The sequence below is a fragment of the Schistosoma mansoni genome, chromosome 6 (assembly GCF_000237925.1).
Source record: "Schistosoma mansoni strain Puerto Rico chromosome 6, complete genome".
Classification (NCBI taxonomy): Eukaryota; Metazoa; Platyhelminthes; class Trematoda; order Strigeidida; family Schistosomatidae; genus Schistosoma; species Schistosoma mansoni.
The window spans coordinates 16,592,978-16,609,592 of record NC_031500.1 but is presented as its reverse complement, the minus strand read 5'-3'; the positions used below and the strand labels follow the sequence as shown (position 1 = coordinate 16,609,592).

General features: G+C 39.3%; 1 protein-coding gene across 1 annotated transcript in view; it reads left to right on the top strand.

The window, feature by feature from the left end:
- Nucleotides 1-12,305: 12,305 nt before the first annotated feature.
- Smp_131230 (hypothetical protein) overlaps nt 12,306-16,615 on the top strand; it is a gene marked incomplete at both ends in the record, with an annotated part of 33,738 nt that continues 29,428 nt past the window's right edge. The window contains one exon of the mRNA XM_018798419.1: nt 12,306-12,893. Within this exon, the coding sequence (XP_018653363.1) occupies nt 12,306-12,893 (588 nt within the window). The remainder of the gene's footprint in view (nt 12,894-16,615) is intronic.

Genomic DNA, 16,615 nt, shown 5'->3' with positions numbered 1-16,615 from the left:
AATGTTGAATTTTCCATTAAAAATACAACAAAAAAAAGAGACATTTTTCTATATGTGAATTAGGGAAATAAATCAATTTTTTTTTTTCTATTCACTATATTGTTTTTCATTCTATCTTCTAATATTCTGTAATTTTTTATTCTCTCTTGATAGTATGTATTTTTTGTTCCACACGGTTGTGTGTATCTGTGTGTCTAGCATTAATCTCTTATTGCATAATCACATTTTGTGTTTCTTTTCTCTAAGGAAACTATGGTCTCTTCATATTTTCTCTTTCATGCCTTGTGGATTTTAATTCCTTAATCTGCTATCTATTATTATTATTATTATTACTATACTAATGTCCACCATGACAAGGTAACATACATTCTCAATTCATAAATGTGCTTTTTCTCTGCTCCATATACAACTTATTGCTATATCGACATATGCAGATACGGATATACATATATATATGCACACATGCAGTAAGCATTTGAATTCCATGCCTAATGCTTACATTCATGATTGCATGTACGCCAATGATTAAATCTATTGTATTCAATTGTAGTCTTGTCTTATAAACATAAACATTTGGTACTTAACTATGTATTTCTTTCTTTTTTCAGTTCTTGTCCTAATTCTTGAAGAATGTGTGTGTGTGTATGTATGTAAATGCAAACTGATAAACAGGTCTGTTGGTCAAAATCGCATAAACATATGTTATACAGTTTGCTTCACTTTATTATTACTGCTCTCTATTATTGCTGCTTTAATTCAAATGTATCATGTCCCTTGTAGTCGCGTTCTTGGTTTACGCGATATCTTTTCCTCTAAAACATGTGTTTCGACACAACTTTTCTCACACTTGAACTTACTTGCACCGATGGATCCTCATATAAAATAACTTTGTTCTGTGTGTGTAGGTGTGAAGAATGGGCTATGTGACGACGGATGCTTTATTTACTGAAAACGATGCTTTTATTAAACTGAATAGTCCTACTGCTTGGTTTTTATTAAATGTCTTCTAATGTGTTTAATCTTTTTTGGCTATTATGTTTTACTCTTTTTCTTCTATCTCTCTCATACTCTTAATATTTCGCGTACTACTTATGGAGTGTGTTCATATTTTTGGACTTGCACCCATCTCCTCCCTCTCTTCGCTCATTCTTTTGGTTTACGATTCCCTCTTGTCAAAATTTTGTTTTGTTTTACTAAACAATATATAGTTATGTATATTGTTTGCCTTTGAGATAAGACCGTGACAACAGATAGTAACTACTAATAGTGATAATAACAATAATAACAGTATCGAATACAGTAATTTGTTCTTCGTTCCCGAATATCTGTTGATTGTTAGGCCGTATATTAGCAATGTACATACGTATATGTATTTACTTCTATTACTCGTGACTTGAGGTTTTGTTGATTTAGCTAGCTGTGGTCTGGACCGGTTATATTTGTTCTAGACACTAAGTGATCATGTATTCCATCTGTCACTTGTATTTATTGTTGCGGATGAGTATGATGCTTCACGGGTATCATTTATCGGAATGCTTTTTAAACTGTCAGCTTTATATTTATTTATTTAAGCATGAACATTGGTACAAGCAGACACCAAATACAAATGCGCCATACGATATTTGTGAGGGCTGGAATATTTTCCGGGCGCCCAAACTGAAGCAGGTGGTTTTTTTAGGGGGCCACTCCCCGAATCTTTGACCTACAAGTTTAATCCACAAGGCAGTGGGGCAACGTCAGAAGGTGCAGTCACGTGGTAGCCGGTAACTAACAATAGGTTCATACGCCATTTGTCCCCTTAGGCCCATGTGCACCATTGGTTTGGGATCAGGGCTGTGAGACATGGCCATTAAGAGTAAAAGATACTCGTAAGTTACTAGTATTTGACCACAGATGCCTTAGAAATATTGCTCGCATCTGCTGGGATCACCGGGTAAGTAATAGTGAGGTTAGACACAGGGTATTAGGAAATGATGGTAAATCAGTTGATGAGGTCATGAATCTTCATCGACTGAGATGGTTAGGCCACGTGTTACGTATGCCTGAACACCGATTACCACGACGCGCTATGCTGACTAGTGTAGGGGATGGTTGGAAAAGAGTTAGGAGCGGCCAAACCAAAACGTGGCATCAGTGCTTGAAGTCACTAACTTCTAGTCTGAGCCATGTTGGCAGACGCAGACTACTTGGTTGGGGTCCGCGTGACTATCGTAATCAATAGTTGGAGACTGTGTGTGACATGGCTCACAATGGCGTCCATGTATGCATTCTTTATCTTCCCATAAACTATAAGATTAAAATTGCCTCATAATGTTCTTCCTTCCTATACTATATCCTTATATACAACCTATCTTTTATATATAACCACCACTAAATTAACTACTATGAATCCGGTGTTCATCTTGTGCTAACGAGGTATGGCAACTTGGAACGATGCATAAATGCACCTGATCCTACGTTGTAGTTGACTGATCAACCCGGTTAAAGCGCCGGACACCTGCTTAGAATTTGTTCAATAAATTGTAGCTTGAAGGCTATCTCTGTCGATACAGTATGAAATATTACTTCTTTGGTAAATAGACTTAATTCCTGCTACGAACCAGTGACATTTGGACACTTAATAAGACTTCTAGTTAGTTTAGTACTGAGAAAATTGCAGAATACTAACTTACATCCAGAGCAATATGATAGTTCAGCTAGATTCTTTCTAACTTTTTGAGGTGAGTCATTCAGAATTCACCAATAAAGATTGTAATTCTCACTTCTTATCTGACCTCACATAATTCGACCTATGCTTATTTGCTACCTAAAATAGAGCCTACTTACCAGTCCTGATTTTAATATCCGATGAGAAATACACACAACAGTAATGGTAAGCTTCTGACATTCAAAGATGGAATCCATTTATACTACCAAGGAAGCCCGTTGCTGATAGTTGATTCGAGGTCGGATCACTCATTCTCGTACTGGAGGTTACCATCTAGCTATTTCGTTTGCAGGTAACACTTCGTTATTTAAGCTAATAATCCCACGTATTAGGTGGATTTTAAAATACTTTCCAACTGTGAACTGTTATCAATCTATGAAAAAGCATTCCATGTATTTCGTCATAGGTTGCAGGTTCTTGACCCTTCCAAAGTTAAGCTTGAAGTTCGCAAGTCTCGTGGCGAAAACGTTTCATCCCAAGTGCTGAGTGGTTAGTATTTTAATACTTCACTTGGTTCATGATATACTCCGACCACTATCCGAATATGATCGGCAAGAACTTGTCCCGGTTCCAAATGAAATTGGCATATCTCTATGAAACTTGAGGGTGATGATTATGCCTCACAAAAAATTGGTGCTTCGACACCGTTGAATGGAATCAAGTGAGCATATGATTGCTTAGTTTGTGATAAAGAATTTCCTTTAACTACTCAGTGCCAAGTAGCGTTACTTCCAATTTATCGAGGAAATACGTAATCCACAGTTGTAACAACTAGGAAGTCAACTTCATAATGAGGAATTCCAGGATATATATAGTCTCCTACTGTTATCTGAAATCCTAATAAATTAATTAGCTGAATGTTATCATTGGGACGAAAATTTACGCTTTTAGCTCATTAGAATCATGCATAAGGTATTTTGGACTTTTACCCAACATGTCCATTTTTTTCACATTCTTAATTGACCTACTAGTCAGTGTTGTGGAATGAAATTTAAGGTAACAGACAACAAAAATACTCTTTTCTCACATCTATATCTTATTAGCAATAACTACAACCATCGATGAAGGGATACTTGTGGACAGTTATTCATGTGTAATTGTCGCTTACCATTAATGGGAAACTACTATGGCCTTTGGGTGTAAGAATCCAGGTATTGCGAAAATTTGAAGATGACTGCTTTTTTCATGCGAATTGAGTCGGAACTGATTAGGAAGATGGGTGTTGCCACTGGTTGTGAGCAATTATGTAGTATCAATGACGATCGCAGTTACCTGACAGCCTCAGCTCGCATAGGTCGCGGTTCACAAGTACAGAGCACAATCGGGTATGGTGTATACATATAGAGACTGACAAGCATCAAGATTAGGTTGACAAATACTTTACATCTGAGCATTTTACAGTATTTCGTCTTCTCGGATTTGCCCGGAGACGTAGCTTTTGCAGTCTATTTGATATGCGTCAACGGTTTCAGACTTATACGCGCCAGGCAACAATGCGACATTCCGAAGTGCTGTCACCCCTACTTTCTTACCGCTGCACAGATGGCGTGATTCCATTTGCTTTGCTGCTTCCCAAAACCCGATATATATATATATATATGCGTCATCACAACTAATCTATTTTCTCATTTATACTATACATGCAACCCTGGCGTGTTAATAAGCTTATGGGGTTGATTGATTTGATCTAACCCACTTTACTACCGAATTCTGTAAAATTGCGTACTTAACATGGTGATATATGTACCGCTCGTTTCACTGTTATACATAAGGTGTTCCAATGGACTGTCTCCGGTCTAAAACAGTGTTATTCCAGAGCTTGTCATTGGTTGATAAAACTCCTAGAACCCTATACTTACTGATGCCTTTATTAAAGACATGATTACTAATGTGGATACACCACGGCGAACTACTGATATTCTATCTAATCCACCTAAATACGCTGTAAAAGAAACCTTATATTTTACCCCTCTGGAAGTTTGATGAACGAGACACTATATCCAACGGGTGAGAATTGACACATCAGAAGTCTTTCGCTGAAATCCAGAAACTATGATCGAGTAATTGTTTAATCTGATGCCAGAAAAGCCTAAGGAGTATCATGTTTCGAGTGAGACATCAGACGGGCTAAAAAAGTATCAAGCTGTAAGCTCTGAGGGATAATCACGGTGGTTGATCCCGTTAAATTTGATAGAGGTCCAACTAAGCTACTTCTGAAAATATCGATCCAGGTAATCGAAACTAACGACGTCATTATGATAATCAAGAAAGATCGTAACCACACACCCTCAGTGTGTAATACTTACGATGAGGTCGAAAACCGTAAAAATACTCAGATGACAAGGCACTAATTACTTATTGACATAGTACTTACAGCAACACTCCTGTACAGCAATAAATTAGATCAAGCTATAAACAGGAAGCGGAACGGATCACTTGATTAATGATTATGAGGAATATGATGAGTGGACAAATAGATGTCAGTGGGAAAGCACAAAATATGGCCTATCACCTATAAAAAAGTTAAAATGGACCAAGTTGTAGTTAGAACAAGCATCTTGAGCTGAATAGTAACTATTAATCACTATTACTACGTTCTATGACCAAAACTGGGAAGATTTGGGATGCATTGCAACCACAGCTATTGTGAACTGAACTGCATAAATAGTATTGATGGCCTCAGTAACAGGAAGGAAACGTAAAATCTTTCGACAGAGTACTCGGGTTGGTAATTAAAACCTGTCTGGAGCCTATAGATTTTTTCATAAAATACGAAGAATGTGACTTACTTAATGGAGGATAAGTTCTTCGCAGGCCGATAGAAATTGCATTTCCCTTGTCACGACAGTCCAGAAGTTCGTGTTGGATATTCAGGGTACTGTTCTACTGATCAAAGACTTGGATGCGACATGTGACAAACACGGGACAAGCACCCAAGACGGAAAACCTAACGGACCCGACTCCTTAGATAACGGTATTTACAGAGGCTTGGAGGTACTGTTGGGACACTCATGACTACTAACTAGTTGACGCATGCAGTATCATACTGTCTGACTGATTCGGTGCAATAACTGGTCAATATCCAGGACTAGGAAATAAAATTACGAATTCACTGAGGGGTGATATTAAATTACTTCACCAGGCGCAGTTCTGTCTGAATTTGATTATAGATTAATACATAAACTTTTATTGCTTAGAGTTGTGATCTACTCATAGAAGGATCCGTAGTGGCTTTTTAGTTATTCTGGTTACTGGCTAGCGATCCTAACTGGTTAGTCAATCTAATAATATGACACTGTATACATTAAGGTGAGTGGCCATAGTTCTAAATACATATACAACCATACAGCACAGGTATGGCAACAAGAGAGGCGGTGTCAAGCACAGTACGTATGTTATATCCTGACGGTACAACACTGTTAAATATAATAAAAAGACAGTACTACAACGGAATATTACTGTGGCGGCAATCTAAAAGAAATAAGATTAATAACAATAACGTTTAATCCATGATAACATTTATTATTAGTCAAATTTCTTAAAACCAATTACAGAAGCATACTGTCTAAAGCATTGTCTGCACATATTTAGACCGTATTTCCGTATCAAGCCGTGTCGATTGGAACAAACACGGCAACATCTACTGCCTTGACCATAATTCTTCGGATGTGAGTGCCAAATGTTAGCATGACCCATGTCCGTTCAGCAATCTAGGTACTTAAAGTAATGAGTAGCGCCTGTATGTGATTTTAAACAAGGCCAAACATCTATTCTGGTCTCATGAACAAGAAAGTGGGTTAATTGACCTGTGTTGGCTCATTCAGTAGTCATTTGTAAAATGATAATTTTTTATTAGTTATGTTAAATATCCGAGTTTACTTGCAGTCCGAAAAGGTAATTCCATCATGCAGCCCCTCTGACTTGGTATGTCAGAAATTTATTCATTTGAACAAGGATACTTCTCTTGGCCAGGATATGGTTCGTTCTACTATATTGAGGGAAGCGGCTCTAACACTGACAAAATCACTTAGCCTAATGTTCTCATATTCCACAAGTCGAAGGACGGTACCAGAAAACTGGAAACTGGCTTGCAATACACCAATTTTCAAAGGAGGTCAACGTAGCCAACCTTCCAACTACTGGTCGGTAGTACTTCCATCAACACCCTCAAAAATTATGGAATCCCTGATATCCAATGGTTCACATGACTGCTTGCTATCCATAGACTTATTTTCACTCCAACGGTACGGTTTCAGGAAGAGTCATTCTTGTATAACCAACCTGACTGAGGTAGACAGATAGACAGCCATTCTTGTTTGCAAGTGGAAAACCGGTGTTATATACTTTGACTTTTCGAAGGCTATTGATAAGGTCAATCATAGGTGTCTTATTAATAAGCTTAGACCAATTCGTATCAAGCCACCGTTAATTGATTGACCCACTTCATGTCTAAACAGTCGACGTTTTGAGGTCAGCGTAGAGTTTACTTTATCTCAGGCTACGAAATGTCCTTGTAGGGTCCTTCAGGGTTCAGCGCCAAGGTCTCTTCTTAATTTATCTGGAAGACCTACCTCAGCAAGTATTATCTGGTTTATGACTTTTTGCTGATGATGTGAAACTATGGGCAGAGGTTTGCATCCAAGATGATAAGCTGTCACTTCGAGATGATTTCACTCGACTTCAAGTTTGGATGGACGACAGCGGACTTCTCTTCAACATTTCAAGATGCAAAGTAGTTCATCTGACACGTGTTGCAGACTATGCATACAAATTTGGTAACTCCCCTCTAGAGGAATTCCAATTTTATAAACGATATAGGCGTGTTGATATCCAATGGTCTGAAAGAGCAGGAACACATTGGAACGTATCCAAAGGCGAGCCACAAAATCAGTTCGGGGACTTCAATTCAAGCCTTAAGGAGAGCAACCCAAATCACTGAACCATTACCCACTAGAATATGGGCGTCTCATAGCTGATCTAATGGCCTACATCATCTCAAAAACTCCTGAGCATCCCCTTAAATACCCATTTACGTCCAGTTCTAACACGAATTTTAGGGTAACATACAGAAACTGAAGATACAATATAGCAGAATGGACTGTAAGCACACCTTCTACTCCTTAAAAGCAGTCAAATTCTGGAATTCTTCGCCAGATGAGCTGGTGCGAGAGACTTCTCAGGAATCCTTTAAGAGAAAACTTGACGTATTGTCAAGGACCAGGGACAGTATCCCACTGTGATTTACCAACATTTTTTTCCTTTTTCTTCTTTTATCGTTAATATACCTAGATTCCTGTCTGGAGGCATCGATGATCCACTGCTACCAGATAGGAGAGCCCATTAAGCGAACGCTTGTTTTATTCAGCCGAACACCATTTGAAACATTTTGAAACCTGGTTGAACTGATTCATTCTGAGAAGCGTTTTACTTCATGCCACCTCTTTTCGACAGAACGTGGTCAGAGCTCTCAGTTATAAGGTCCCGATGGTTTAACTACAGAAGGGTGTCGTTACTCTAGAGTTCCTGAACAAATAGCACTTCCTTACGTTCAAAACTGTTGTCTTCAACCTATATCGAAAAAGGCTTTTTCTGTTGCTAAACTGGAATCTCGGAAGTGGTTTTAAGCACCGAACCAGTAATTCAAAACCTGCACAATCTAAGCAGCAATACACTTTCTCGCTTAGACATGTTTCCTCATGTTTTATTGAGTGAACTGGTCTCGATCCTGGCCACACCCTTTAGTTTACTATCCTAAAAATAACTAAACCAATTTATTGTTCTAGACGCCCGGAAGATAGCACATATCACTCCAATCCTAAGGGAGGTGGACGCAATAATTCTTCAGACTGTCACCAATCAACTTCATTTTCAATATCTTCGAGGTTTACAGAATCTTGCATCTGAAATGGCTCACCCAACTATTTGACAGTCATCAGGTTCATGTCACCTTAACAGTATGGCTTTGGGAGGACTTAATCCTACATCTCCAATCTGGTGATTCCAGTTATTATATGGGCGACTATTCTCGAAAATTTGGGGACGTCGGGTGTAATATACCTTGTCTTTTCTTAAACTTTAGATGTCATACGACAGACAAGCCTTATCAATGAACACAGGTGGTTAGGTACACATTCACTGGATAAAGCTCTATCTAGATGGTTAAACCTTTGAGGTCAGAGTGAACGCTACGTTTAACCGGGATACTGGATGCCCCGATGTGGTCATCCAGGATTATGACTAGGACCTCCGATACTTTGATTTCAATAAATGACATTTTTTTGATAAGTATCCTCTGAGGCATTAATCCCTTACATGAAAATAGCAAACGAGTCGAGGTGGTTTAAGAGTTGATAATCACAATGATATAGATTGTATTACTACATACAATATGTAAAAGTGAAAGTTGGTGGTGGGGAGACAGGTGTATTAGTGAATTTTCAATGGGGTCAGATACAGTCAGCTATATACAATAGAAGCTATAGGGATACAAACCTATAAACCTAGGAAATATATTCAGAAGAAATCGTTGACTCTCCTGACCTTTGCTTAGCCAGATAGGACTAGATATAGGGTTTTAATAATCGTCCATATTCCGTGTTCGTCTTTCATTTCCATCACCTTTCTCTCTATGTTCTTCACCTAATTATTTACACAATCCCGGTCACCTAATTTCGATGTTGTCTCTTGATTATTTTAAAGTCTATTTATTCATGTGTGACTTACTTCCTGTGTTAAAATATTGCCTGGAACATTTTTTACTTCATTATCTTTATCACTGTTCCTGTATCTGTCTTCTTACCACCACTTTGCACTTTTATATATTGTGTGTAGTGATACAATCTATATCATTGTGATCATCGACTCTTAAACCACCTTGACTCGTTTTCTATTTCCATGTAAGTTCAAATGGTTCAAATGGTCGTGGACCGAATAGAAGAAGCTTTCGCTTAGCGGGCTTCCGTGTCTAGTAGCAGTGGATCACCAATACCTACAGGCAAGAACCTAGGTATAATAACGATTATAGCGAAAAAAAAGAAATTGGTAAATCATAATATGTTATCCTTAGTCCTTAAGAATAAGTCAAGTTTCCTCTTAAAGGACTCCTGAGAAGTCGTTTGGACTAGCTCAGTCGGTAGCGAATTCCAGCATTTGACAACTCTTAAGGAGTAGAAGTTGTGTCTACAGTCTGTTCTGCTATGTTGGGTCTCCAGTTTCTGGGTGTTACCCCTTGGGTTAGTGTTGTGACTAAGCTTAAGTAGATGTTTAAGGGGATGACCAGAAGTGTTAAGAATACTGTAAGTCATAAGAAGGTCACCTCTAAGACGCCTGTACTCTAACGGGTAAAGGTTGAGTGATTGGAGGCACTCTTCATAAGGTTTGAATTTGAGTCTCCAAACTGATTTCGTGACTCGACGTTGTATGCGTTCCAGAGTGTCCTTATCCTTTTGGAGGAAGAGGAGAAATACTGTGTTTCTGTACTGTAAATGGGGACAAATAAAACTGTTGAAGATTATGTAGAAAGTTCTTCCATCAATCTGACCAAAAATGCTCTTCAATGTTATCAGTGCAAGGTTTGATCGAAAGGTGTTTTTGTCAGTCAGCGTAAGACTTCAAGTCGTAGAGTAGCAACACTCCTAAATCGTTTTCGACCTGGGATACTTCTAGAGAGGAGTTTCCTAATTTGTAACCGTAGTCTGCAACATGTCTCAGATGGAATACTTTACACTTTGAAATGATGAGGTTAAGTCCGTTGTCGTCTGCCCAACTTTGAAGTCGAAACAGATCCTCCTGAAGCGCCAGTATATCCTCTTCGTTGCGTGTCTCTGTCCAAAGTTTCACATCATCAGCAAAAGTCAATAAGTCAGACTGTACTTGTGGAAAATCGTCTATATAAATCAAGAAGCAGTGAGGTTCCAGTAATGAGTCCTGGAGGACCCCGCTAGGACTTTCCATAGCCTGAGAGAAAGTGAAGTTAGTCCTGACCTTAAAATGTCGATTTTTTAGATATGAAGTGAGCCAGTCGATTAGTGGTGGTTTGATACTCAATCGTCTAAGCTTATTGATAAGATATGTATAGTTGACCCTATCAAAAGCTTTTGAGAAATCATGGTAAATGATGTCAACCTTCCCCTTGCGATCAAGAATGGTTGTCCATCTATCCACCGCCGTCAACAGGTTGGTCATACAAGAATGACCCTCTCTGAAACCATGCTGTTGGGTTGAGAAGAACTTTAGGGATAATAAGTATTCGTGTATACCGTCGTATATTAGAGACTCCATAATTTTAGTAGGTATGGAGAGAAGTGCCACTGGTCGGTAGCTTGAGGGTTCACTACGTCGATCTCCTTTGAAAATTGGTGTGGTGTGAGCCAGCTTCCAAATTTCCGGCAGTTTGCCTCGGCTTAGCGAGTGTGAAAGCATGCTAAGTGGTGGTTCCAGGATTAAGCTACTTCCCTCAGTATAGCAGAATGTACCATATCCGAACCGGGGGAAGTGTCTTTTCTTAGGTGTTGCAGTTTACGGAGCACCAGGTCAGCTCTCAGGTCCACTTCGGAAAGTCCTGTGCAGGTGCAGGTGAAGCTTTCATCAGTGTAGTTGATGTGGGTCGCCTGAAATGTTCGAGAGTATTGTTCAGCCAAAAGATTAGCGGCATCACCGTCATTATTGGTCGAACCATTAGGACCTAGTAGTTGGGAAATTCCAGTTTTGCCTTGTCGAAGAGAAGCTGCGTAACGGAATAAGGTTTTCGGATTGGAGACAAATTTATCGATAAGTTTGATCTGGTACTGAAGCCTATCTTCTCTTATTGCCTTTGTGCATGTGCTCTTTATATGTTTATATTGCCTGTACGAGCCGTTGTTATCAGTTCGTTTATATTCAGCCCAACAGTGCCTTTTGCGGCTTAGCAAACAAAGAGTGCGGTTCTTGATGCTTTTAGGTTGTTTGTAGCTTTTTGGGACCGTTTGAGGAACTGAATGCTTAGCAGCATATAAGAGCGTGTGCAGTGAGAAATCCCAATGAGCATCCACTTCAAATTGAGGGTGAACATCCTAATCCACCTGTTGTAGATAGTCATGTAAAGCTAACACATTCAACCGTTTGAAATTCCAGCGCCTGTTGTTTGAGGGATATCTTAGCTCCGTTTTTCTGACAAAACTGAAGGATAGGATGGCGTGGTCACTTTTCCCCAGGGTAGCCAGAATTGAGAGATCGTCGACTAGGAATTCATTTGTGAATACACAGTCTAAGCGCGACGGCCTGTAAATCAGAGTAAAGCTTAATGACGATCTATCGAAAAACAATATGTTCTGCTGCTTACATGTGTGTTGCTAATTTTAGTAATGGGAGTCTTTCGAAGTCTTATTCAACCCCATTTACTGAATGATAATGAAATGTTTCAACTCTCACTATAAGAGAACAAGAATATCCTGGAATTTATCCAGAGGTTAGCAACAAGTTCTACAAGCATATTTATGAGATAATTCCCGAAGAGTGGAAGATTCGTTAATTCTACTTAACAAATTTAAAGTTTGGACACGATTAATTGGACGATTGAAGGCAGTGTACATTTGAAAGTTTACTTGCAGTTAATGCGCTCATGAATTCTTGCAACAATAAGGACTTTTCCAATTGCTGTAGTTGTGCAACTTGCGTTTTTTCTGAGTTGATAAAAGTTGGTGAATGTATCCTGGACTCATGGTGCACGGAGGACATCAAAGCATTATTAATTAATTTGATGGATAATCCTTATTTGAATCAGTTACGAGACGATATTTGTAAACTTGTGGAGCTAAACAAATCAAAAGACATTCTTTACTCTAAAATGAGGTTATATAGTCGTATGAATTGGGATATTCCTGGTGAAAAACGGAAGCTTCTTTCACCTCAACAAATAGATGAAGTTGAGAAACGAGTTATAAATTACTTATCATGTTTACCTTTAGTTTACCAAAAGCTTTTTATTCTATATGTTTTGGTTGGCAGCAATCCGTCTATGACAAGTTCCATCGGCTCTGAACTGCAGAAAAATCTACTACAAGAAGGTAATTTTAAGACTGGGAAAAATGAGCCTTCAATACAACTTCCATGGAATATCAGTTCAAAAATTAAGTCTTTTATTAACAACCAAGAAAAAGAGGTTGCGTGTAAGATAAGAGGTAGCTCCTCGACTGAACGTCAATGTGCGGTAAGATTTTAGAAACTTTCTATGGTGTTATAGAAATATATATGATTAAAGTTCTGGAAACATAGCTCAAGTTATTTCGTAGCTCTCAACAGATCTTGATATACCATGATCTGAAACTATTGTTCTTCTGCAGTGTGTGTGGTTACTCATCTGTTCGCTATCAGTTGTTCAGTTAAATGAACAAACTAGTTCATACATAGTGAGGACATGGCTTTTTTAAACAAATTGCTAAAATCAATCGATGTCGCAAGTTAAGAAACTGCACCTGTAAAATACTTGGAAGTAGTAGCAGTACAGACTGTGATATGTTAACTAAGGAATCCCCAACACGTACTTTAATAGTCACAGTTGGATCATGACTGAAGACCGAAAACACACTGCACATACTTGACACATTGTATTGAATTTAAGATTTATAGTTAGGTGTACACAAAACATAAATGCTGAAGCACACTTTATGACCGATGGAAAATGTGGAAATTTCTTCCAACGTGATTCTACTAAAGTTTTTGTAAATCCCTGTGCTATATTCAAAGATGATTGTTACTAAGACCTCCAGGTTCTTAATAGATTTTAAAGCAAAAGTTCTTGTAACAGTCCAAAAGCTACTCGAAATCTATGACCAGGAATTTTAAATAACAATGACTAGAAATCATTCTTAGCGATGAGGGTATTCACTTGTTCTCTTACTCCTTACTATTCACTCTCACACATTATTTTGAAACTTTATCTTCGATATTCATTATTCACTGCATTAAGTATTGTTAATAAGACATTTCTCAAGACTCATTTTGTTAACTTTCCCTTTTACTCTGCCGTTGTGAGATGCTTTAATTTGGGCTAGCTCTTATTTTGTTTGTGACTGCCTAATCATGTGTTTGCAGTGCTACCAAATTTGAGCCTTTTGTATATTAGGGGAGACTTTCGGGGTCTTTTTTATCATAATAAAACTGCTAGATATTTAAGGAAAGGCATTTCTTGCTGCAACTTATCTTGAAGGTAATATTTCAGTTTCAGTTTCAGTTTGGAAAGGACAGGAGGCTTGATGGCCTGTGTTAGTCCTGGCGATGATGGTCTCTCAGCTGATCCAACTTTCTTTTGAAGGAGTCGACGGATGGAGCCTCAACCACGTGCTGAGGTAATGAATTCTACTCGTTGATTATTCGATGGGAAAGTCGGTAGTCAGCTGACAAGTAATTCGTTCGGGGCTTGTGAACTTTTTTGGAGTGTCCTCGTAGATTTTCTGTTTTGGAAGACAAGAAAAATGAGGGCATATCAGGTGCAAATTTGTGATTAAGCAATTTGAAAACTGTAATCAAGTCGCCTCTGATTCTTCTATATGACAGCGGGAATAGGTTTAGCTTGGTCAGTCTAGTACCATACGGGAGCTTCGCTATTCCGGGAATCAGCCTAGTTGCTGTTCTCTGAACCCTTTCCAAGAGTTCACTGTCCTTTTTTAGGCAGGGGCTAGCTGCTTGTATGCAGTACTCAAGTTTAGGGCGTACGAACACTGTATACAAAGTCAGAAACGTTTTAGCGTCAAGATGCCTAAAAGCCCTACGTATGGACCATAAAGTCCTAAAACCTTTGGCGGCTATTGCACGACAGTGTGCAGTAGTCTTTAAGTCTTGACTAACGATGACGCCTAAGTCATTGTGTGCCTGAACAATAGGTAACTCAGTGTTATTCATCGTGTATGTATCTGTACCCTGGTGGCCAATATGCATCACAATACACTTGGAAGTGTTTATCGGCAATTGCCAGGTTTGAGACCATTCAGATAATCTCTCCAGGTCATTTTGAAGTTCTAAGCTATCGCCCTTGCTTTGTATCGCTCTCCATATCTTGACATCATCAGCATAGAGTAAGACCGATGACGATAGTAGACGAGGGAGATCATTTACGTACAGGAGGAATAACACTGGCCCCAAAACTGTACCCTGGGGGACTCCACTAAGCACAGTTTCCCAGCTAGATAACTTGGAGTTCACCCTTACTCTTTGTTGACGCCCAACCAGGAAGTCTTTTATCCACATCAATAGATTGCCTCCAATCCCGACATTCCTTAGCTTATATAATAGCCGGTTATGCGGAACTTTGTCGAAAGCTTTGCTGAAATCGATGTAGGCTACGTCTATAGGTAATTTTTGGTCCTTAAGAGCGCACCAGCTTTCACGAGCGACTAATAAGTTTGTGAGACAAGAGTAACCTGTTCTAAAACCATGCTGCTTTTCGGAGAGGAGCCGGTTTTCATCGAGATACTTTAACAGCTCCTTCCGAATAATCTTTTCTAAGATTTTAACAACCACACTAGTTAGGCTAATTGGTCGGTAATTCTCAGGCTTATGTTTTGTACCTGTTTTGAAGACTGGACTTACTATGGCGTTCTTCCAGTCTTTTGGTAGACGACCCTGGGTTACGGATAGATTAAAACATACACTTAAAGGGTTCGCAACAAAGTTAGCTAATTCCTTTAGTAACCTAGGATGCAGTTCATCGGGTCCAGTGGATTTACCTATGTCAAGCTTAACTAGCAGACCAAAGACATCGAGTTCTTTAATGGTTACGCTGTCCAGTGCTTGTGTGGGGGGATTTTCATGGACTGGTGAGAAGGGTGTTTCTATGGTGTATACATCGCTAAAGTATTTAGAGAATACTTGAGCTTTGCCAAAGTCGTCCTCCACTAGTGATGTGGCAGTACTGTCTCCCCATAGTGAAGGAACATTTCTTCTTCTTTTTGCCCTTTGGTTTATATACGAATACAAGCGTTTAGGGCATTCTATGGATTCCCTAACGATTTTCTCTTCGTACAGCTTTCTGGCCTTACGGAGGGTTGAGGCACAGGTATTTCGAGCCTTTTGATACTGAGATTTTGCCTCGTCAGTCCCCAGTAACCTAAATCTGTCCCACATTTTCCTTCTTTTACGGAGAAGGATGCGAACCTCCCTACTGAACCACGGTGGGGAGTTTCTCGGTCTCTTAGGTGTAGTCCAAGGGATGTGGGGGTCGGTAACTTCTAAGTATAAATTCCGGAATATGTCCCAAGCCGTTTCGATTGATGACTCTGGGTCTATTTTCCAATCTACTGATGATGCTGATTTCATGATGTCTGGTATGTTTGCTTTCCAGACGTTAGGTCTGGATTGAGCTGAAGCGTACTCGTGATCGACAGTTATATGGAAGTCAAAGCTTAAAACTGCATGATCACTTTTGCCTAGGGGCGGGATGTAATCCAGGTTTGCAACATCATCCTCATAATGAGTCAATATAAGATCTAGTAAGGATGATGCAGAACCCGGGTCGTACCTCGTTGCTTCCTTCACATGTTGCACTAGGGCACATGTGATTACCGCATCAACTAGTTCCTGTTCGAAGGAATTTGCTGACGATTCAGTCCGCAGATTTCCCCAGTCCACCATGGGTGCATTGAAGTCCCCTAGGATTAGACATCGATCACTTCGTGATAAAGTGTTGAGACTGCTTAGCAGGACCTCGTTTGCCTCACAGCTTGGACTGCGATAGATCAAACTAAGTAGCAACTCTTTTCCCCTGCATTTCAGGCGGCAGCTAACTAATTCATACGTCCCACTCTCATGGGATACACTGTCGATAATGGTGAATGGGATAGCATTCCTAATGAATAGAGCTACTCCCCCTCCTTTACGCGTTTGTGTTCTGTCGGCCCTTAATAATGTAAAACCCTCGAAATCAAGTTCCCTACT